This window comes from Neodiprion virginianus, chromosome 3 (genome assembly GCF_021901495.1).
Source record: "Neodiprion virginianus isolate iyNeoVirg1 chromosome 3, iyNeoVirg1.1, whole genome shotgun sequence".
NCBI lineage: Eukaryota > Metazoa > Arthropoda > Insecta > Hymenoptera > Diprionidae > Neodiprion > Neodiprion virginianus.
This window is the reverse complement of record NC_060879.1, coordinates 40357789-40382971: the sequence shown is the minus strand read 5'-3', so window position 1 is coordinate 40382971 and position 25183 is coordinate 40357789. Positions and strand designations below refer to the sequence as shown.

Here is a 25183-nt window from a genome sequence, read left to right as displayed (position 1 = left end):
ATTCCAGCCTCGTATCTCGTCATTATTCTGCAAAAGAAAATTTTTCCGACAACTTGAATCCCCTTCGCGGTTCATGATCTTCATGTTTTCAATACGGTACTTGATAACTTGACTTGGCTTACTCGTGGTTTCTTTTTTTCTTCTTTTTGATCTTACATTCGTCGACGATCAAAGACGTCGTGAACAATTATCCTAGAATTCAAATTATCTCGAGTTTGATAGGTACAATGCACATAGGAGTATCTTAAAATCATCTTATCGTTGATTGTAAAGTATTTACGAATTTCTTATGCAAGCGTTCCGATGAATCAGTTATAAAGGCAAATTGGACTTCAAACAGATGAAAATAACCGCTCTGTACGCTAACGCATCATTCGTACGTATGTATTTATACATTGTTTCATACATCGTTGACAAAAAGAGTTTATCATCGAACATATAATCACAGTTCGGCTAATTGATAGTATAACGCTGGCCGTGTATTTCCGTTGAAAAGTATTTGTTGCACGAACACGAGACGGGTTTGAAGCATTAAATATATACGCACAGCTCGTATATACCGTGTGTCAAAGGGACAAACGGAAGTTACGTCATGTGTTCTTCAACCCAAGGTCTCGTTGTGTATTATAAATGCACGTTGCGTGCGATGGATGACGAATGAAAATATCGCCGGTTGTGTGTGTTGTTTATACAATTGTTGCACTTGTGTAACGTAAATAATAAACGCAGGGCACATTGTAGCGGACTTATCTTAATTCTCTCAGCTTTCAAGCTGATCCTCGGCGGGCAGAGTTACATATTCGAATTAACAATCCGAGTCATCCTACGACGAATCGAATAAATCACTCCCTCGATATTGCATCGCCTGCAGCACGTGTTTTATAGCATAACGAAACTGTTGATCAGTCAGAGTGTCCAGCTGTGAAATCTCGTTATCGTGCCTCACTATTTTTAAACCAGCTCCGCTTCTGAAAGACCCGGTTGTCGTACTCCGGAATCTGAGTCATCGGGGGCCTTGTAGCCGGCTGCTGCAATCCCTGTTTAAAAACGTCCCCCCCCCCCCCCCCCCCCCCCATCCGAAAACCCGTAGGATGGAGTACGATTGATATTAATATTTTCAAATCAATACCGAAGTTTGAAAGTTCGTTCAAATCAGTATATTTCAATTTTTTTCAACGAATCAATGCTGGTTTATTTTATTCGATTATATATATATATATATATATTATTTAAGGTTTCTTGGTTTTATTTTAAGGAAATTTTACACCACCCAATAAACAATACTGAATTTATGTAAGTAAAAGTTTTTATTTCTTACTTCAGAAGCTTCCTGTAACAAAATGAAACGACGTTAAAATTGATTCTTTCGGTGATGTTTTTGCTCTTTATATGTAAAAAAGAAAAAACAATTATTATCTTAGAAATCGTATTCTCTTCTTAAATCTCTCGTAATTAACGTTATCCACGTAGTAGTTCCTAACCTCTCGTCTTTCTTTACCATATTCGTATGTGTCTACTTATATGGCAGGTAACTAGGCGCGTCACCTCATCCTTTATTCATCAAGTGGAGAACAAACAAACAAGTGGTTGGTTAGAGTAACTGCGAGGAAAAATGCGCCATTAAACAAATACCACGGTAGTAAAACTATGGTACTGCAGGGTGAGAGAGTTAAGAAAGGAAGAGAGGGAAAGAAAGGATTTTCACATCGGAATCAGGGATACGGAGGAGAGATTTTCTGTGCGTGAACAAACAAGCGAAACGTCTTCTCTCCCTCCTTACATACCTACAATATATTCTATATAATACCAATGTAGATATAGCGTAATGCGAATTCACAAAAGCAAATTCTAATTTTAACGGCACAAAAGGAGGATAAATTTGGTTTTCCAACGTTGTGCTGCTGTACAGTGTCAAAGAATGAAATCACCGCGACGGAAATCTCTGGGAAAAAGTTACACGTCTGGCATTTACATGATTTTCAACCATTGTTGTTCCTCTCGCTCGTCTCCGTCGCCAATTTATACACCAAACTACCATTTCTCTCCTTTTCACATTTGCAAACAATGCTGGTGCCTTATACCTGCGACAAACTAAAATCGAAAAAATATATTTACCTGAGCACGATATCTGATTCTGGATTTTTGGATTGAATTCAATTTTCTATGCTTGGGTTCGGGTGTTTGATCACTTCAACGCTCCTTCAATCTCTTCTTCGTCCTTTCATCTCCTTCTTCTTAAGTCTGTACGTATTTCCTTTCAAGCTTGACGAATTCCAGACTCCGACTTTCCCTTCTAAGAAAAACAATATATACACTTCATGAAACCTCGTCGTCAGTCGTATCTCTGTCAGGGTTTCATTTCTTCCGAACTACCCGTCGTTAAAAATATCATCGCTAATTACCACGCCTCCCAATCCTTGGTCTGGTAACTACAATAAACCGACCTTTTATCGCAGCCATCGGAAATGTTGACCTGGTGACGTCCCGTGTTAAGAAACAGAATCTTGGTAAACTTCGAATAATGAAGAAGTACTTTGGTAGCCAAGTCCTTAGACCAAACGATTCATGCGTTATTCAAGGACAACTGAATTCAGTTCTTCCTCATGTATCGCATCATACGGCAAGCATAAATCTGGTGCATTCCATATATTTCAAACTTTGGAAAGAGGCTCTTCAGAGTCGAAACGTTAACAACCAAATACGTTCTGTTTCGTGACCTTTGATACACACGCTCGAAAAACACGCCGACTACTGAAGTGAATATCAATAGTGCCACTCTGTAATCGTCGTCTCAACATTCGCTAATCTAGTGGTAATAAGAGGTTCATTATTGCTGCTCCGAAAGGTGCGAGTCTGAAAGAATTTTGGAAACCGTTTAAAACGTTGAGTCGAAAATCGGGTGCTGGGTTTGGCCGAACGGCGCATTTGTCTCCTCAACTTCTACTATGGCCATATGTCCGACTAACTGATGCCGTCCGTATAATAATCCCTCGCAATGTTTGAATCCATTAATCAGTCTAGCCCGTGAAGCACGTGGCTTAAATTCGCATCGAGCGAGTCTCTGGACTCTCTGGTTTTGCGACGAAGGCGAAAGGCGAGGAGTGGAATGCTCGTTTGTTCCCGAGACGCCATGCTGGATTAACGAGTTGATTTAATTTGTACCTTTGCGATATTAATTTCGGCACGGGGAATGCAAATTAGCTCGTTCCAACTCGGAACAAACAGCACGGCGTGGCTGCCTTGAAACCTGCAACCACTCGAGTATCCCGGTCCTCGGCTATCCTAGAAGCCTTGTCTTCCGAGTTCTCCGGATCTCGCTGGCTTTATCTCTCGGCTTGGGTTACTCGCCCCGGTGAATCCCATCTGTTCTGGGACAGAATTCTGAGGTCGCGTCTTGGATATATACGGGATAAGCTGTTGACCCTGAACGTCGCAGCCTTGTAATAAGACGCGTGCTTGACGTCTCTGACGAATATTTGAAGGGTCAGCCCAAAAATGGGATTTCCAGGTCATTTCTTCTCTTTTATTTTTTCTACAACATTCACTCCATGAGTGATTTTTTTTTAAAGAACTTTTTCCTTTCTTTCAAATATAAAACGTTCGTTGTGAGTCATTTGGAAGTGGACATGTAGGACATTGTCCAGGAGGCTAATCTGCATGATCCCATTATGAGCCGTCTTTTTATAAAAATAATCGCTGTTTTACGCCGGTAGTAAATAAATTTATTTATACGATTTAATTACACGCCCTTTTGTACAGATTCTTTTCTACGTGAAGCTCATCGATTTACGTTGGGTAACTTTTACGACTGTACCATGCTTGATAAGCATCGACGACTGAGTGGAAAACAGTCGGGCGCAATCGAACGTATTTTGCGGAGCGAGACGTTACTGCAGGCACCGTGAAATAATAGCCCTCAAGTAAAGAAGGGGGGAAGAAAGAAAAAAGGAAAAAGCATCTAGACCGCTACCCATAAAAACGACAAACGACCGCCGGTTTCGATGTGACTGAGGTTACGACTTTCTTCGTAAAACGTGTACAACTGCAGTAGACACTTTTAAAAAGCAATCATTTTCAAATTGATGCTCGAACTATTCGCGTTGAAACCGCGAGTCGAAAAGGTTTCGCTAGGTAATTCACGAGGTTATGGTGACGGCGGTATAGACTGTAAAATATGATACATGTGAGCGACGTAAAACGAATGGGACAAAATGATGTGGAAACATTGTAAAAGCGAAAAGCAATATGCCGTGTAACGTAGAATTTTCGATATGTCGTGAACTATTTTATCCTTAAAGGTTGCTTGATTTTTCGTGGTTCCTCGATCCACTCGTGACTTAATTGACGGCGGAATAAATACGTCGACAAATAACCATGCGTGGCTTATCTAATCGGCGGCCACTTTCTTCGGTCACGTTTCACCTCAATTACCTCATACACGCATATACCTTCACCTGATTCACGACAAAGCTTAGAGGCTTTGGAGCGGGTTAATTGCTTTTGGAATTAAGACCGTCGTTCGCTTGTCTATGGTACGTGAAGTCCAGGGTGGTACGGATGCGTTTTGTCCAAATTAGCCACCCAGCTTCCCACGGTAACCATCGAAGTAACTCTTTTCCCAAATCGTGCATAATCATGCGGGGCGATAATGCTACGCGTGAAAAAGAAGCGAGGTACCGGAGCCACTGAGACTCGAATACAAGGTAGTGGTAAACAAGTCGAACAAACTTGTCACCGCTCGCGAACACCTACATTCGAGTTTGAAAATATACCTCCCGGTTCCATTACGTTGAAACGTTCTTTCTCCACAGTTGAATGTACACACTAACGATAAGTATTCATAAAATTCGTGGCCTCACTCTCGCGGTGCTCTCGTTGATAATAAACTCTCCGGTTTATGCCGCAGGCGTATATTTATCGGGATAATGATGATAAATAAGGCGAATAAAAATGTGCATAAACTGGTTGCTGCCAAGATAGTCATATTTATTTACACCGTGAAAAATCGATCGTTGAAAGTATAAAGAACGAACAACACTCTGGGTTGCCTAAGATGTGCTTCAGAGTTGGCATCATTGACCGCAAAACGTTCCAATTCTATTCGTATGATAATAAAGTGAAAAGAAAACGATCATTGTAAGATTAGATTTCTTTATTAACATCAGTGTATTATATTTTGTTGCTGCAGTATTGTGGAGTTACGGAAGATCCTAGAAAATGGAATCCGAATATAGAACTGATGTTAAAGTCTCCACTAAACCCATTTCAACCACAACCACAATCAATTGAGCTTTCGCAATACGTTTAGCTTAATGGGGTAAAAGTGGAAGTAAAGATATTCCATGTAAGCCAAACCCCCACCATGCATTAGACGCAATACATGTTGGACGTATTTCCACTTACCTGCCCACCGAGTGTTTCCATTGTTCGGGTGGATTGGACTCGCGAGAAGAAGACGTTGAAGGGTTCCGGAATGTCACTGCCGATCGCAAATACGTTTCCAAATAACGGTGTCGAACAGTTTTGACTTCGCGGAACCCGACATTATCCTTTATGATTCCCGCAAGCACAAGGTGTACGCTGGTAGGGTGGATCCCTCGTAAAGAAGAGCTTAAGCATCATCCTCGAGCAGTGGCGCTATCCGATTCCGAGCTTGTACTCCAGCAGTCGTTATTGAAATTCTTCCTGTATACCGCTGCGAGATATACGTGGAAAGGAAATTGCAATTTCATGTTTCGCAACTATTCCGTATAGCTGTGAGAGAATCTTATTGTTCAGCTCAAAAGATGAAAGGAAGCATCGTCACCCTCGTGAAATGGCACGGCATTATCCGGACTGGAAAGCCTTACTCCGCGGTGTTCTAATACCTTCCAAGACTTATCGCACTAATGTTCAAATCACGTGGCACTTGGATCGTCCGAAACAAATATTCTTCCAGCCCAATTTACTCTCGGTCTAACAGCCTTTCGCGTCGTCTGTCACTTTTCTGTCTGTTCTATTACTCTGTGTTTCTTCTAACCTTGCGATATTTTTTTACTTCATTTCAACTTTCTTGGCGCACTTTGTATTTTTCGTTTTCTGGCCAACGCCGAGAAACATTTAACACCAACGTACGAAAAGGCGAGCGAGGCAAGTTGTGGCCACGGCTATGATTCGGTCGGTTATGGGAGTCACGTTCAGGGCTTTTCGGCAGCACGCGTCGGGCATGTGGGCTAAAATTCAGCACGTCTGAACGTCCGCATGACGAAGGTGAACCACATTTTAGAAGGGGAGTCTCCCTGACAAAACAAAACACGGAACAACGTGGCACCTTTGTATAAGTTTAATGAAACGAAATGACTTTCACCGCGTGTCCGTCACGTGAGAATATTTTCGCCGGCAAAAAAGAAAAAGGATACAAAAAAAAAAAAAAAACGGCAAGGCTCTTACCCTTTTTTCTTCTCTCTTTCACCCCGTCCTTCATTCAATCCCGTCAAGCTTTGTTTTTATTTACTTATTGTGCCGCGAGTCTTGAGCGTATAACAATTTGTAAAAGACAATTTCGATCGCACGATATACGGACTAGAGACAAGAAAAATTCCTATCCAAAGACTATAACATTTAATAACGATTTCACACGTACTTGGCTACCAGGAACGCGACTTCAAGCTTCGTCATTTTACGAAGGCATCTGGATAGAAATGTTGAGGCAGAAAGAGGGAGGCTTGGTATTAATGTCAACGAAAGATGAAAAGCAAAAAAAAAATAAAAAAAAAAAGTACAAAAATGAGAGTTCACCAAGCGCTTGCCTTGAATTCTTTAGCTTTAAAGATTCAGAGAGCAGTCGAGGCTTCTGTCTGTTAGTAACGCTCGAGGGAGAAATCCATTCTTGAGAGAAATAATTTTTTCATCCTAGGCATAAAGTAAGAGAGAGAGAGCGAAACAGCTAGCGAGGAGGTTGAGTCATATTTAATTTACTCTTTGTTCAACTTTATCGTAGGCGCCGCTATTTTTACAGCTTCTTTGCGCGCGTTAACCTTCTTGTATATTCTTGTACGATATATTATGTATAAGCAAGTGGTGCACGATCGATGCTCACCGATGAAAAAAAAATTCAACTTTATTTATTAATCGAAGATAGGAAAGTCGACGACATCTATGACCTCGACTTGTACCTTGAAAACTTGCGTCAAGTGATGAAACATTTAACCAAGAATTCGTAAACCTGTTTGGCATTATTGTAAGGACGATAAAAACATTTACCAAAATTATTCAACAGACAATAATTATTGGTGTATTATTACGACTTCAATTCAATTGAGAAAATTATATGTATTTTTATTTTTATAATTTTTATTTTTTTTTTCTCTCCCTTTAACATAACCGTGAAACTTTTGACAAGCAATTTAAACTTTCGGTCAGTACTTCCGCGCTCGAATGCCCTTTACAAGTTGTTCCATTTGTACGAGGTAAGTTTAAGGTGGGGAAAAAAGCTTGCATACGATTTGAATAAGAAGAAGATACCTTGTACTTATATCTTGAACTTTTTGCCCAAACTCGGATGTTCGGGAGTTCAATCTCGAGTAGACACAACGAAGTTACGACGTGTGGTTGGCTGATGTGATGGGAAAAAATGGCGCCCCTTTCTTTGACACCCTCTCCAACTTGGCACAGGCAACTAAACGATTCAGCAAAGAGCGAAAGAGAGAGGACCGCTTGCGAGACTGAACGAATTACTTACACGAAGCACGTCCTTCGTTAGTGGAAAACCGTGTACCCCGAACGAAAAACAACAGAGAAACAAATGAGCTGTGCCAATTGCATTTGCACAAACAAATGCGAGTGAGGTTATTCTCCTCTTTTCCAAGCTAGTTTGCATCTTCGTCCTCTGTGTTTGTATGAATGTGCCCGGGAACGTTGTTTCTGGAATTCAAACCCCGGGCTTGAGGTTCTTGTCCCTTTCTCTATGCGTAATATGCTTCGTTAGCGAGAGTCTGTATGTACGTTACATACCATTTGCGTAGAATCCAGACGTTATTTCACCAGCGGAATTCTCAACGAGCACATTTGTTATCAACTTCCCGTATGTACGGCATAAGATGCAACCGGTTCTTTGGTTTCCCTCGAAACAAGAATAAGCCCCCCGGTTCGTCAGTTCCGAATGATAAATGTGCTTAAAGGTAATGCAGCTGGAAGAAGAAGGAAGGAAAAAAAAAACGAAAATGAGAAACGCGTCGGTATTAGGAGCTTCGCGTTTTCAGGCAAAGCGGGTATTTATTTCATCGCCTCTTTCTCTCCCTTCTATACGTGCCTCATTTGCTTACACCGAGAACATGCAAGGTGGAAGCTCTCGGCCCCTGAAAGCTCGCACATATACGTCCGACGTACCCTGTTTCTCCTTCTTGGGCCTTGTTTTTTTTCGTCTCTTTTTACTCTCTCAGATGTTTTTCCCCCTACCTTTTTCAAGCAAAAACGTGAGCGAGATAATCTTTTTACGGAGATGGGCTGCCGGCGTACGCTTGAACTGTACCCAGCACAACCCAACCCAACCCCGTGCCTCCAGGAACTTTCTAAGTTATTGCCGGCAATTTGTTATAGGCGTTTGTTTGGAGGCAGCCTTTTACCGCTGCTTTTCCTGGGAATTAATAAGATAAACGGTTAATTGCTTCGGGAGATGGAAACGGCCGGAGTACGATGAGGGTTATGTCGTATAAAGAAAATACTTTGGGGAAAAAACAATATTTGGGTAAGAATGTAAGAAGGCAGAGGAAGCTGAGGAGAAGAAATATCAATTGTTCAATATCGGACGAGGTTGAAGTTGGTAAAGTTATCGTAACGAAAGATTGGACAGAAAAAAATTACCGTTCTCCAATTTTAGGATAACCGAAGGAGCTAAATTTTTAAAATACGAACGTGTCTTCCTTTCTGATACGGTTTACTGAATTTCAGACAGTTAAAACTTTGCGAAATAACAGTTTTCCTCAACATGCATCGTTTACAATAAACTTACCAACTTTAACGCGATCATTTTTTCAGAAACAAACCAACCCACGTTCCACTTTCAGTACCCAAACCATAAAATTTGTACTATCGTGAAACAGTCTTGGCAACCTAAGTTTGGCAAAAGCTCTGCTGTCACTACTGATTGAACAGTTTACGTAATTACGGCAAGTCATTCAAACTCCTGTCAATGGTCGAGTAAATAAATGTGATATTAAATACAGTCAATAGATTTTTATTCTGCCAATCCCTCCTACAACATCCACAACGGAAGAAAAATGGTAAAAATTGATTTACATACCTTTCCTATTCGGCCCTTCTTGCTTTCCTGCTGCAACGAGTATAACCTTGGATTTTCCGACTGATTTCAGGTCTGCGACTGTCTGGGCATCAGCAAGGAGTGCGACTACTTCGGGCTGAAACATCAGAGCGCGAAGGGGGAAGAGCTGTGGCTAAACCTGAGGAACCCGATCGAACGTCAAACTGGGGGCGGAGTAGCACATCTGAGGTTCGCTCTTCGGGTCAAATTCTGGGTGCCACCTCACCTGTTGCTGCAAGAGGCGACGAGGTCAGTAACACTTTGCCAGCATTTCCGTTTCGATGGTACAAAAAAAAAAAAAAGAAATAGAAAAAGAGAAAGAGCCCTTCAATTTACAAAATCCGAGACAATTCCTCCGGGGGTTGATTCGCTTTATGAACTGATTTGATGTAAAATTTTCTCAAATTCCTCTCTCGGCGAAATGTACAACACTCTCGCATTCCCGTCACGAGAGGCGTTTTATATCCCTCCCAAAGTACCGTCGAAAGATGATCCTTGCATCAGGACCTCTCTCAAAGCGGTGTTTTTTTTCGGAAGGTTTGTGATTGGATTTGTACGGGGTTTTGATCCCCGTTATATCCAGCAGGAATATGGCGGGATGATCCTTGTGTCTACAGGGATCTACACTCGGCGAGACTCCGGATGGTTGGAGCACTTTTTTCTTCGCCTGCGTTTTATCCTATCCAGAAAGTGATGATGGAGGACGATGAATTTCTGGCGGACGGAATCCACGAGGTGGATAAAACTTACTCCAAACTGAAAATTCTATCGTCGTCGAGTGAGACGAAGTGCCACTTGCACTAATCCCTCCGTCAATTGCTGTGACAAAAAATTAGTGAGGGTGTAAATCTAATTCATCAGGTTACACCGAACAACTAGGCTGAAATTATACGGAGTGGAAACGTCGTGGTAAATTTGTGAGAAATGATGAAGAAGATCAGGGAAAACAATAACGATATTTAAAATACATATCCGAATAGACAAGCTGGGAAAACAATCAGTCATAGCGGTACAACAATTCGATGGTAATTTCAATCAAGTAGAGATACAGAAAAATTCTTCAAAGTATAGCACACGAATGAGGAAATGAAATACCGCAGAAGCAAGCAATCAAGCCATGTCCGAAACGTCTTTTGTTGATCGTACAAGTCTTGATTTGTGAGGTAAGAGGATTCGAAGCTTCAGATTGGTACGTCTTTCGTCTCTCATAGTTGGCCTTCGGTCGGTTTTCTGTATCACATGCCATAACCAAACCCTAACGAACCACTTTATATCCTTGTCTTTGATTAGACGAAGATTACGAGTATTGGACTACCAATTACAAACATCTCGATCGCTTGTAATCAGCAAGAAAAGTTCAGAAAAACGAAGAAACGTTGACCAAGTTTTCAGGCATGCGCGTTCTTTAGACAAATACACACTTGGCTCGGGATGTCGCGAAATGTAAGGGTGCTGATCGATTCGCTCGACGAGAAATGGTCCATCCTTTAATCTACCACCACTCAAGAAACAGTCATAAAACCCTTCGGAGGCCGGAGGTGGATTGCTTTGAACCGAAAACGCAACGGAGGACCTCAAGGAGTTTCAGAGGATGCCTTTGAGGCGGATTTGGTTTCAGACCCGAGGCGAGGTTTTCCGAATCCTCTTAGCGGCCTAATTTCGAATCGTACCAACCTGCCTGTTTCCTTGAAGAAAGACTGAGAGAATCGGGAGAAAAAAGGGCAGCACGGGGCTTTCTTCGACGGTCGAATTTCACGGATAATCCAGTGTACGGAGCGACCGTTTCAGCCCCGATGTTTTATTGCGCGGTTTTGTTTGTCCAAGACTCTGACTACATACAGTTCCGGGTAACGGAACGGTTCCTTAGACATCCCAACGGAAATTACATTTCCATCCTAGAGCCCCTTTTTCCTTATACTAGTACGCCTTGCGACGAGAATCGAGACTTACCTTCTCCATCAGCCAAACGAGGAAAAGGGTCCCCCATCATTCTCCTTTTTTTATTTATTTTTTTTTTTCTGTTTCACCCGACCCCTATCGCTCTCTCTGAGCATGGTAAATGCATGCATAGGTTCATTTGGACTTCGATGTATCGTCGCGCGGTGCTGGCGGAAATTGGGTCGCGTTGGACCGACGGGTAAATCGGTTATCGATCAAACCGTGCTCTTCTTTGTATCGAGTGAACCGAATTCCAAGTTTCGAGGTGCAGAAATTGCACCGGGTTTTCCAATTTCAACGGCTCTCCAAACCTGATCCAGCAAATGGGTGCATCATAAATACAAACCGCTTCTCCTTCGCACGTATAGCGATCTCCGAGTGAACTCTAACGAAATTACACTCTCATCTCTTGGAAGCTCGAGCTAGATCCAGAAGGAAAGAGCGGAAAAACGAGAAGTGGAATTACGGTGCATAGCCTCCGTGTAAAATTAATCCGATGTGGGATCACATTCAATTACGTTACAGTTTGGAAACGGTTCGTGGCTCTTAGCGGAAGGACCTGATGCTGTTTAGGAGACCCAAGAAAGGAGACGCAGTCCAAGTCTGTCGCAAGTTTACAGAAGACAGCAACATTTGGAAGATCGTTTTTTCGTTTTCGACCGGTAGGAATTTGGGGCTTGGTCTGAATTTCGGATTCAATATCACGGTGCGCTGGATTTTACGTCTCGATTTTAGTAGCTACTCGAACAGCTACTGCGGGTTCATATTCCATTCTCTATTTTTATGATTCTACTCCTCGATCCGATCCTCTCAAGGTTTAACTAACCGAACGTTGCACGGCTGACCAGTTGACCATCGAGGCGTGAGAGCACCTAGTCACCCTCGAATGTATTATGTATCACGTAGCCACGCACATAGTCGGATTCGGGATGAGTCAAACTCACGAATATTCGACCACCGCTTTTCGCCTCCATTCTCTGCACCCTGCTGTACATTTAATCGCGACCCCTTTCCATCCACGCTCGTGTCTTGGCGAGCGAGCAGCAGAAACGAATTCCAACCCCGCTTGCGGATTTGAATTTGAATTTGAATTTGAATTTGCATTTGAATTCGCGCGAGAATCATTCCCGCGACACTAACAGTTCCTAATTTTATTGAGACATCTTTCAGGTTGACTATACTGTGTAATGTAGGTGTTACCACTGCTGTGGATCCACATTATACGAGGCGTCTAATTGCTCGAAGAGCTTTAGACCACGTTTCGTCCACGTAATGCCCTTACAAAGATACCTTTCGAGTCCAGAAAGTCAGTTGAAGATTGAAAGTTTGCAAGATTCTAATTTCAATTGTGGAAAACAACAAGGCGGTGAATTTACACTGTACACTTCCTGTCCTTCGACATATGGACCCAAATCTGCGGACTCTGGACGTGTTTGTGAAAGTTGCGAATGATGAATAATCTCGACAAACCTTCTAACCAGTCGGGCTGCTATGCCAAGCAATATTCTGAACATTGACCCAGAACTGTCCAAAACCATGAAGATAAAGTTAGTAACGTTACTGTAACGATCGATACATGTTTAGGAAAGATCGTTACTTCGCACCTTGAGCAGTGTCCGAAATTTAGTAAACCATGGCTCTTATACTCTTATTTTGGGAAGCCAGTTCATTTAAAACCATTTTCAAATTGCGGAATAATAATTATTATTTCCCCGACCTTTCGTTACGTTAACTCATCCAAAACCTATCTGTTCGACCAGTGAAACTCCTTTCCGACAATACCCTTGATGGGAAATCCTGTTTACTGCTGGTTAAAGGAATACTTTCCCCCTCAACCCCAAAATACTTACGACGTGCTTGATATGCAACGACTCATGTGTGTAAGCTCGAGCGGTCAGATATTATATGTGTACACGTTTCGACCATAAGCAGTGAGTTATAAGCGCTATTTTTCCCTGACTCCTCTCCAACTTGACCCGATGGAAGGAAGGAAGGAAGGAAGGAAGGAAGGAAGCTGCTAGCCAAAGTACTCTTCTTTCCGCCTCTGCCTCTTCCCCTTTTTCTCCTTCAGCTTCCTCAAAACTCGCGGTCCAGAGACATTCAATGGAATATCTTCATCGTTCGGCGGCCAAGAGCCAGAAGGGGGTTGGAATATGCTGGGTGGACAGTAAAAACACTCGAATTCACTCTGGAATGAAAAAGATTGGCAAAAGAGGACGAGGATCAGCGGAGGAACGTTACCGAGAAACGAGAAAGCGGGTCGTGATATAAATCAGAGGCTATTACAACCCTTTTTTCCCCTTTCTTCCTTTTTTATCACCGCGTATCGCCGCCGCGCCGCCTTGGGAACAGAGCTGCATTCTCAATATTGGATAATATTCCATACCATTGTGCAGTATTCTCGTTCTGACTATCATGCCTGCAAGAAATTCTTCCCAGCCATAAGAAAACCTCTTGGCAAGCGAAAATCTATGTCCGTCTCTATACTTCAGGTATGTTCGCTGAATCCGGCTGATGTCAGTACCATTGATAACGTGATATTACGTGTATCCGCAAACCAGCACGTTTCTTTCATTCGACGATCCAGGTTGTATCGTTCTTGCAACATGCTGCCGATGCCAAATAATACATTCGTTTTTACCATTCAATTCCATTCGAGATTCTAATTTTCCACCCAAGGGCGTCGGTTTAGCCTCAAGTACCCAACTATGAGGCTAGCCGCTCACGGCTTATCGGAAAACTTCTAATTCCATCCCTCGATTCACCGCCGAGGAGGATAATCCTCGGGTATAATCGAGAATGGGGGGGGGGGGGGGGGGGCAGAGAAAAAATTATCCTCGCCCACTGAGTTTAATTGGGTTCTTTTGGGTTAGTCGGGTATTTTCGAGTCTAATTGTCCGTTTCACAGTTGTAGGTTTAAACCCGGATTTCAACGTTCGTTTCAATCGTGTTTTGTACTCTTTTTCGTCTCCATTTGTAACCGCGATACGAGAGACCATTTTTTTTACAGGTCGTTGAAGATTATGATCGTTGTTATGTATACATATATGTACATATACAAATATATATATATATATTTTTTCTCTCGCATTTTCGATTCGTCCTCTCATCTTGTTTTAAATTCTGCCCGATGTTATCTTAACGTATGAACCGTGACGTTTATTATCGAGCAAAGTTTTTTTTTTTTTTTTCTTCTTTTCTAATTTATATGTAATAGAGAAAATGTATTCTTATGCAAAGCAGATTCTCATACGTGAATAAATTTTCAATAAAAAACAAATAACCCAGACTATTGTGGGACGTTTCTGAATTTCAGTCAAGATCAAAAATTACCATTCATTGAACAACGTAAACGAATAAGAATACATGCTCACTTCGAAGGGAAGGTCGAACGTACATTAACAAAAGGTCACAAGCTTGTCGATGTGTCAGGTATAATTGCTAGATCGAAAAAGTGGTTTGTAGTATCTATAAATATTCATTAGAATACAACCCGCGGCAACGCTACATTAAGAACCATTTTTTTTTTTGGGGGGGGGGGGGGGGGGTTAGTCGCTCTTACATTATAAGATTCGCAAAATAACTTTCAAGTACAGTGTAAATTTTATTACGTATCATCTATTTTGCATGAATCAGGATCAACTCCCTCATTTGCGAATCCACAATGATTTGGCCGGTGACTAGTTTCGATGTTCTGCAACAACTTCAATCTAAGATCAGGCCGAAGTATTACAAATTTTTCAAACCCATTTTGATTTGCTTCTCCATTTATCTATTTTTTATTTTTTTCAATTTCCTAAATCTTAGATTTTCGAACACGGACTTTTCCTCTCCTCGACCTGATCGGGAACAATGACCGCACTATTACAACGATGAAAAAGCGGTCTGGGAATGATAGGCTTAATTAATTTCCTCCCGAAGCCGGTTCCCGGTTCACCGCCCATTTCTCTCTCGTATGAGAGAATCGACCGCGGAGGGAACGACACGAATTACGAAGATTTACGAGATGAAATATCCTTCCTGGTTGAAACATCTTGCCGGTACGTGTATCGGCGTTCCCTTTCTCTCTATAGCACGTGTCTTCTACCGCCGCGTAGCAATTTGATATCCCTATAAGGAGAAGGAGGAAGAGGACCAACCGCGATGCCAGCTTATGAGTTATGCCCCACGTGTGTCGGAGCAAACGGTTAGTGCGGGATCGACATGCGACATTACCAACCGGAACTACCTGAATCCCAAAATGTTACGCCGAAGAAGCCTCGAAACCACTTCCACACGAAGATCTGCGTATTAGTCATGATCTGGACTCGAAATTCTTGTTCTTGTTCTTTCCATCGGTTTTCGGCAACACCGCCAACAAATTTCTCGACCATGAACTTACCAACCAACCGTTGTCAAAACTTTCTCTCAAGATTCAACACGACTTTCCGGTATATTACGGCGATGCGAATATTGAACAGGCTCCTTCGCGCTGTTGGATAGCATTCAATCAAGCCGGCTGAGATGACGTTGACGAGATAACGGAAAGGTCTGAGTTATCCGTTTAATTAAACCGTGCACCTGAAACCGCCGCGACGAAAAGTACCTCATAGGTACCCAGCTGCTGGATCTCCTTAGATAAATTCCGAATCTATTCACACCTTGTTAACTAGACAAGCGTTGAAACGGGGAGACTGAAAGTGGATTTCTGCACGTCGGAGCCTCGCAAGTTCCCATCTTCATTTACTCAGACAGACGGTGGATTGCTGTATGCAACAGACGTAGCTGATGCTTCTCCTGCATCTGTTGCGTGTGCACGTTGCGCAACCATTTAGCAGGATGGATGCGGAGCGGTGGTTTATTGATTTTCATACGGAATTATTCATCGTTACTCCTGGAGAATTCGAAAGCTGTAACCCTAGTTCGATTTAGCTGAAGTTAGAGAAGCTGAGATAAGGATGAAAAACTTTTTTAGATCTTGTCGTCCTTTTGCCTTCGACCGTATCAGCCGACGCCAGACGTGAAAAAAACTCATTTCGTGTTTGTCTGTGTATGTATGTGTTCAAATCCGTACAATACACGAAAACGAAATTGTTACTTTCATCTGTAAAGCATCAAAAACCGCGGGGAGAAAAACTTGGACTTCAGGAGCAGCGTAAAGAGACGATTCAATCGAATGGAAGTCTTCCGATGAAAATGCGGTAATGAGAAAAAGGTGAAAGTAACCGTTCGCGTTACGTTTTCTTTTTCAATTTCTGTGTAATGTTCACTCCAGAGTAATTCCATTATTCAATTAATCGAAGTATGGATTATCCACTGACGCCCATACCACTCCGCGAGTATCTCTCTCTCTTTCTCTCTCTCGAGATCGAAGTGGCGGTTCCGCGTTACCGAATTGAGTGAATTAGCGATACCCTCTCAACGTTTGCACTTCGTTTCTTGCAATTACTTGCCCCGTTCCCCAAACTCTTCTTCTTCCGTCACATCCACGTTCACCGTTATGAATACCTGAGTATCAAGTTTGAAGGCCAGACGGCACCAGAACGATCATTTCGAAGTCCGCGCGGGCCGTTGGTGGCAGAATACACTGGATTTATTCCACCGGGACCAAAAATTACTTTTAGGGTTCAAACAGCGAGTGATACCTACGTGTCTCAGCGTCGTTCAGAGGCTCGAAGCTATCCGGACACGTAGTTTGAAGTTTTCAAATTTTATACTTCGGTGTTGCGAAATCGAGTTTGGGAACAACGGGCTCAAACCCTCAGCCTCCTTTTCCTGCATTACCTCAACAGTCGTGTGGAGGATCGAGAATCCTCGCGTACGAACAAAAATCCCCCCCGAGCTGTTGGATCGTGACAAACTTCTCTCTGAAGTTGGTATCGCGTGGCCACGTTTACGGGCTTCGACCTGCACCCGTAAATTACAACAAGCGATATCAACTCTGATGAACTCATTGGGCGCCGGTGTTCAGTGGGTCCGGTTTACCTCCCTCGAGGGCTTTAGAATTTAGTATCTGTGTAAACTACCGGTGAATATGATTCGGCGCCGCTTGACCGGTCGTCTGAACCAACTTTCGCGCCGAGGGTTCGGAAGGGCCGAATCCCAGACTCTGAAGCACCGGCACAGGTGGCCACAGTGCCGAAGTTCACTCGGTTCGCACCCAGTTAATGGTTTATCGAATCTTGACCGCGACCGGAAACCCCGGCGTCTTAAACCTCGCTTCTATGCACCATGATAGCTGACCTCAGCGACGATAATGGAAATGGACAGGACCCTTAACGACCACCTAGAGTTGAGACATGATCCTGGATACACCGCTTGACCCAATCTTGGACTCGTTGTGAGTATCCACGGATATTCGTCGACGAAACTTCTCGCTTCCCAATCCAAGAAGAAGATGCAGACGGCTGAGCTCCAAGCGCCATGGAGTAAGAAGACAAGGAACACCTGCTTCGATATTGCGTTCGAAGACTCGCGTTGTTGGATCTCGACCATGGATTGGATCGTTGTTTATGGGAATAGTCACTCCTCTCGAAGTAGATGATCCCGGAGGATAGCGATTTGGAAGGAATTAGGCGGCCTGGGTACGAGGAAAACGAAAAGCTGAGGTTAAGGCGGAGGAGGGGGAATAAAAATCGGTAGAACACAATGGGAGGACGAGGAGGGCCTGTGTGGAATGACATTTACGCACGGGCACGCTTCCAGAGGAGAAGAGGTCGAAGGTGAAAGGTGACGAAGCGAAGGTGCCGGCACCTCGTCAGTACCGCCGTTTTTCACCACCACTGCGAACACCTTCTTCACACGGCGAAGATTATTAGACGGAGCCCCTCGGCTCTCGTTATTCGAAATCACGTCGTAGAATTTTTCCCGCTCCCTGCCTTCCTTATTTCCCGTCGAGTGAGTGAGCCCTCGAAAACCGACCCTTTTCATAGACCGGAGCTGGAACGGGGGAACTTTTGTCGGAAACTAAATCCGCGAACACTTCCATTTCTGAACCCCCTCGGCAAGGAGTCGTTTTAAATCGGATACTGGCTGCGTATTGCGTCTGAAGGTAACCTCGTCGTTCCATCAATTTTCGTATTTCATTTAATCACCGTACCCTACATCCTTTCTTCTCCTTTTATCGTCGTCGCAGCTCTGATCCGAAAGGACAGCGCTTGCGGAGCTGCGATTAGACGATCTTAACGGGAAACCGTATTAGGCATGCGCTTTGATAATGGACTTTGACTTTCGATCGATAATGATAATGGACTTCGAATTTCGGCCCCGATAATAATAATTACAATGAACGAGTCACAGGCGAGGCCATTAGCTGTAGTTGGTCCCACAGCTGAATGCCAAGCTGTTTTCGCTTAGCTGAACGTGAAACGAGACCCGACTAACTCGCAACGGCTTTACGTTTGCGTAGTTGACGTTTCGGAGTTCGAATCGAATAAATATCGGCGTTAGTTACCTTGGGAGCGTTGAAGCTGATGGAATAAAAGCGGCGAATAGTATGGACGTGGGTATTTTTGTATCAAATGTTGCGTGGCTTGACAGAAACGAGGGAGACGGACGGACCGTGGCTCATTCATTATTCAACGTTGTCCGTTCGGACTGTGTTCGTACCGATCTACCTGTTGGACTTTATTGTCTTCTATTTACAATGGAAATATTACTACAGGCTTGTGCCTGTGTCATAAATTGCGGTTTTCTATCCGTGTACCTATGCTGGCGAGAAGGCAAGAAAGCTGGCTGAAGAAGAACAAGAAGAAGAAGAAGAAGAAGAAAAAGAAACGCAGGCATACCGATCGTTCGAAGACGAACGCGAATCGATGAGTCGATTTGGGAAATTTCAACTTGAAGTAAAAGTCATCGTGACACAGCCAGCAGGTTGGGTCAAACGTGAAATACTCAAGTACGTATAATTACTCGTATCAAAGCGGAATCGCGTAACGCGGTTATACAAACGAAGACCAAGGTGTGTTTGCCGGTGAAACTCACCATCCTTCGTACCTACCTGAATCCCAAAGTGGCTACACTTAGCTGTATACATACGCGTCGTATAATGTATTACGGGAAAATTAGATTAACCCAATTCAGTGATAAATCTCGTTAGCTTTCATCTCGTCTCATGTCTCTCGGTGTAATTGAGAAACTTGGCCTACGAAAATTTCTTCTACCCTAATTTCCCTGCTACCGAATTGCAACAGAAACCGAGAGGAAAGTTGTAAAGAATCCTGTTTTTTTTTTTTTTTTTTTTTTTTTATCTTGTTTCGTAATATCTTCATCAGTGATTTTCTATTATTCAGTCAATTCCACATTCGTCAATCCTGGTTCGGGTATTAATTTTTTTAAATCTCGACTCACGCTTTTTGCCGAACAAACAATTTATCTCCGGATTTGTCGGTCTGCAGCCGAGTTGTCATTGGTATTCTCTACATATTGCAATTCCACACGTGATCGCTTATATAAATCGCATGGAAGCGGTAATCGATACCTCTGTGACATTTCGCGAAATCTTGGGCAATCTATAATCGAAATCCCTGCAACCTGCGTTTCGTCATTCTGCATGTGTAAAAGGATTTTCACAAAACTTGCACAGATATTACAAAGATTTATTTATCCTGCACGATCCGGTAAAATAATTACAGATATCGATTCATCGAATCATCTGAAATCGTAATCTTTCGCTACGAAATTCTATCGCGAATGGTGAATTTAGTCTAGCTGTCTTAATTGATAATTAATAGAACAAGAGTCGTTCGTTCAGAATTTCAAATACGAGGGTTAAAAAAATAACCCCATTACCGCTGGCTCGGGCGTAAAACAACAACAGAGAAATTCCGCGTACTCCTACAATATACACATAAGGAATAATGAGTGTTTAATTTTCGCCTCGCGTGTTCTCGGTAACGCGAATTGAGAGTTTACCCTAATTTTCCGCGAACCGAATACAAAGTACGAGATGTATTGTAATTTATGGGGAGAGAAAATTTTTCCGCGGAAATATTTCCCTGTAAACACTAATTACCCGTAAAATGAATAATTACAGGAAATGAATTACGTCGAGGTAGATGAAAAGTAGGCGCTTGATATTCATCACGATCATTCTAAGCCTGGTATTCAGGCTTGACTACGTAAGCTTCGCGTGCTTTGTACAGTCGGACATATTGTTCGTATAAATTTACTTGGCGTTCTTTTTATTTCTCAAATGGGATAAAACCACTGTCCCGGAAAATTGTTTTTATCAAGACAACAAATTTGTTTTCTATCTCTGCGGTAATTGTATAAACGGGATAATAAATTACGTACTCTTCAGGTGTTCTTAGCCCAAGAATTATTGTTATTGTTATTATTGTTATTATTATTATTACGGAGTCTTGGATTTTATTTTCGTATAATTTTGCGTCGGGTAATTCAGAACGTCATCGAGATGCAGGGTCGTGTATGTATAAGGGACGAAAACTTATTCGATGTATGCAATAATTCGTTGGCAAGGATATTACGAAAGTTTGCTTCTAAGATTTTATTTATATGTTCATCGGAAGTTGCAGTATAGTTGCATTTGGTGAACGGAAAATCGAGGTAATTTTAATCCCCGTTTTAGCAGCTGGATTTGTATTCGCAGCGAACGCGGTGGTATAAGATTGAAATGCATCTTTGGAAAATGCATCATCCGCCGCAGTTTCGCTGCTCGAAAACTTCGGAAGTCCTCATCTTCCAGCCGCTGCGTGATGGAAGCAGTTCGTAACTCACTTGCTGTGTTAGCTGGAGGATAATTGCGAAAAGCAACAATGCGGAAGCAATGCTCGAAGCTTCGGAGTTTGAGTTGAGAACTCTGAGATTTTAGTACCCCTGACTTGTGGAAGCTTGAACAAAGTCCGACTACCAGACAATTGCGAACTATTCAAATTGCAACACAGTCTCACCTAGAAATATCGGGAATACCGCGCGGAGAACGTTGCGTGGCTCTTCGTCGTTTGTGTTTGCTTTATTGCGCCGTTTTTTCGAAGATAGATAGATAGATATGTGTGCAAAAATAACATATGAAAAATGTAATGTGTGGTGAAACATGAGTCCTGAAATAGTATTACGTCAGTTAATTAAAGTAAAGTAAATATCAGATTTTATGACTAGCAACCGAGTTAAGTTGAGATAAATACAAGTAGGGAAAGATGGAAAATGTTAGTAATAATAGTTTGAGGAGCAAAAATGACGTCCATGACACTAATCCGTCTAAAGTCAGCCATCAAATACAAACACGCATATATGTATAATATCATTACACATACGCGAAATGCAACAAATTATAATAGCACTTTAAAATGTACATAAAAAAAAAAAAAAAAATTATAAACACTGTGAAATTTATACTTCATTTTCTTTATCGCAATGGACTTGATCTTGACTTGATTTTTAAAGATGAAGAAACTGTGTTGCTGAGGAATGCAACTATTCGTTTTTAAGGAAAAATGGTTAACTCGAAAGTTTATTAGCATTGTCTAAAGTTGTTACTTGTTTTTTCCGTTTACTGAATTCATTCTCGTATTATACGAAAATATATCATCCCAATCTATTTACTATTCGATTACTCATCATCCCGTCTGAGAGGCCATATTGAGAAAAAGAACTAAAATATTCTGGGCGCCAATCATGCCTGGCGAACGAAGGAGAATCGGCTCGATATAATCCCGAGCACTACTTGAGCCTTAATTCCACTCTGGCAGGTACTTCATAAGTTGCAAAACGTTTGATGAAAAATCTCCAAAACGTCTGGCCTCGGGGTCGAGATGATGATGAGCAGCTTCGAGAACGCTTCAAACAGATTGTTTTCATCTTCCTCTATTTCGGTAAAGTCGTCAGAAGGTTGATTTACGTTTTTTTTTTTTTTTTTCCTACATTTCATCCTTCATCGACTTATATTTCGCAGCTTCGTTTCTTTTCTCTCTCTCTGACTATTTTTAGACGAGGTTTAATCCTTCGGCAGTATACAATTCTGCCGTGGTCATAAATTCAACTTGTAATTTCGTCTAGCCTTATAGTCAAGTTGTTGAAAAGTTTTCTCATAAAAATTTCACGAAGGTAGTGGTAAAAGAAAGGGAAGAGAAGAGAAGAGAAGCGAAGAGAAGAGATTGCCAAGTGGCAATTCTGAATTATTAATTTCGCATAGTGAGTCCCTTGGGGAAAAAGGACTCGGGAGGGGAAGTAAAGGCGACGCGACGGCGAAAATTTGCCGCACGGTGGAATATCTCTGTAGAATATCTATTTTAAGCATCAATTATTCCCACTCAGCGGGAATATTATTTGCCTCTCGCCGGTTATTCCAATCAGGTGAGATTTACATCTGTGAGTACATCTTATGCGACTTATATTGTATGTGTGCATCGAGCTTAATTACCTATACCTTTTATTATAATAATAATATATACTGAAATATTATGTACGTTAAAGTTGAAGGAAAGACGGAACGAGTGCGGAAGATCGATTACCTTTAACAACTCTGAGAGCCTTAGTTCTTTCACATTGTTAAGAAGTAACCTTCGTTACTTTAAACTGCGAATCGATTTAATACACGATCCTTTCACCTGGGAAATACCTTTGAAAATTAAATTCATGCGAACAAACTTACTCATTTTCTACGAAACTAAAATGTAGCTAGATCGTAATAAATTGAAAGTATGATGAAAGAACGCAGGAAAAAAAAATCGTTATTATACCATGAGTCATTTTGGGAATTCACTTAATGAAAACTTCTGTAGAATTAAGTCTTGACTGTCGACGATTTATTTAGCTGTATTAATTTTCCTAAACCATCGAGACCCTAAGCTCATCCTAATAAGGATTCACTTATGTTATTTCTACCGCCAGAAAGTGTTTTCCATACGTTGCGACGAGTGTTTTGCCACTTCGACGAAACATTTGTGTAAATTCACGATGTAACGAATAATTTGATCGCGGTATTCAATTAGCGACGCTTATAATACGGTCAACTTGACCACATTCCATAAACCAATTGGATTTACTAAACCGTATGAATCATTGTGCTTAAAACTGTTAAATGATATTCGTTAATGTGACGACATCACGAAACAGTAATTACTTAATCAAATTTTTTTTTTTTTTTTTTTTCTACAATCTTTATTCGCCGGAATTCGATGTTTAACCTCTGTAAAAATTTTCTTTATCGTACGTACAAAAACGCTTCTACAAATTGACATTGTCTGGGATATTGCTGAGGAAGCAGAGTGTTTTCATTCATCGTGAGCTAGTGCAATTGCGTATAAAGTACGTGTCACTTTTCTCATTTCAGACACCAATTCTACCTCCACTCCCGACTGGAACTTGTCGAGGGTAGGCTGAAGGTGTCGGATTGGGCATCGGCCGCATGGCTCGTCGCGTTGATCGCCCAAGCCGAAGGCGGCGATTACGACGCTCTAAAGCCACCGCATGCGATTTACTCCCAATGCTGTCAGATCCAGCCCAACGAGCCCTGTGACCCAAAACCGCATGATTTTCTGCATCAGATCGTGCAGCAGCACAAAGATATCAAGGTGAGGAGAAATGTCTGGTTAGCTGCGCGTTAAAGCTGTTCAACAAATTATTATCAACGTACACTGAGGAGAAATTTTTATTTCCGGCTACCGCTCAGTCCTTAACTATTTTCATTTTTTACCATGATTGAAAAATACAGTTCTAGGTAGAAAATGAAAATTAGTTTTCCAGCTGTTACCGGAAAGTCTAGTATCCGTTGCTATTCTTTCTAATTACGATCACTGTTGCTATATTTTTTTGTAACCGTTGCGAAAATTTAATGCTTGTGCAAGACTAAATTGACGTTAAAGCCTTATTTAACTAAGAAAGTAGAATAAACCTCAGAAACTGATTTTGCGTCGCAATTACCAAAAATGGATCGACGATAGCGCAAAATGTTTAGGCGTACCTCGTTTTTCCTAATTCCAACAATATTCAAACAGTTTTTTTTTAACGGTACCTGTTTGACTCCATTTTTCTAGTTACTGTAACAAATGAAATTTTTCTCAGTGTAATCCTTTTTTTTTTCTTTTTTATTTTTTTTTTTTTGCTTTCGCAAAAATCCAATCGCCTATTTAATGACGGACCGAAGTCATTAATTGTATGAAAAATATCCACGTTTCGTCATCGATATAGATATTGAACTAAAATTATTTCTCGTTACATAAAATTAAAATAAAAACAAAACTGCGAAATTTATGTTCTAACTCGTTGCGAAATTATCGTGAATTTTCTTTCAAGCTCCTCCTTAATGATTCTTCTTAATAATCGTTATAACTTTTTTCAAATTCTTAATTCAACCTGCAATACCTGTTCTCATTTGTTGATTTTTTTTTTTCTTCTTTTTTTCGATTTTGAATATTAATCGTAAAATCCTAAATGCGTTAATATGGATTTGCGATATTTTTTAGCAACTCCATTATTTATCGCGCTCATCCATTTCCTGATTGCGTAGGAAAAAATAACCTGTCGTATCTACGTTCTATTTCCTATATATATATATATATATATATTAATATTCTTGTCGGCGGACATGATTTGGCGTACATTTTTTTTCTTCGTGAGCCGTAAGTTACGTAAGTAGTTTATTTGAGCAAGGCCATCATTTACCTTGTCGATGTTACTCGCGTGTATGTGAATATATTTATAATAAATAATTTTATCGCTTTTATTGCACACTGCGTTTGACCTTTAGTTATATGTGCATATATATATTAGGGTGGTCCTTATTTGGGGTGTTGACGAATTCCGATAAGTGCGCCCCCTAGACACGTTTGAAATAAATTAAAAAAAATGTGTGCGAAAACGGAGCGCTGTAGTCCAATTAGAAGACGTGCCTGTAAGCTCGTTTTGTTTTTCATTTGAATAACATGGGATTTTCAGACTACTTCAGTCATTATGTTTTTGAGTTGTCCCCATGAACGCAAAAAATTCTTTTTTCACATAAATCTGTTG

The 25183-nt window shown here is 41.5% G+C and overlaps 1 protein-coding gene across 1 annotated transcript in view; it reads left to right on the top strand.

Moving 5' to 3' along the window:
- Positions 1-25183, top strand: part of LOC124300996 (E3 ubiquitin-protein ligase MYLIP) — a 139520-nt gene that overhangs the window by 107121 nt on the left and 7216 nt on the right. The window contains exons 2-3 of the mRNA XM_046755571.1: positions 9351-9547; positions 23508-23748. Coding sequence (XP_046611527.1) covers positions 9351-9547; positions 23508-23748 — 438 coding nt within the window. The remainder of the gene's footprint in view (positions 1-9350; positions 9548-23507; positions 23749-25183) is intronic.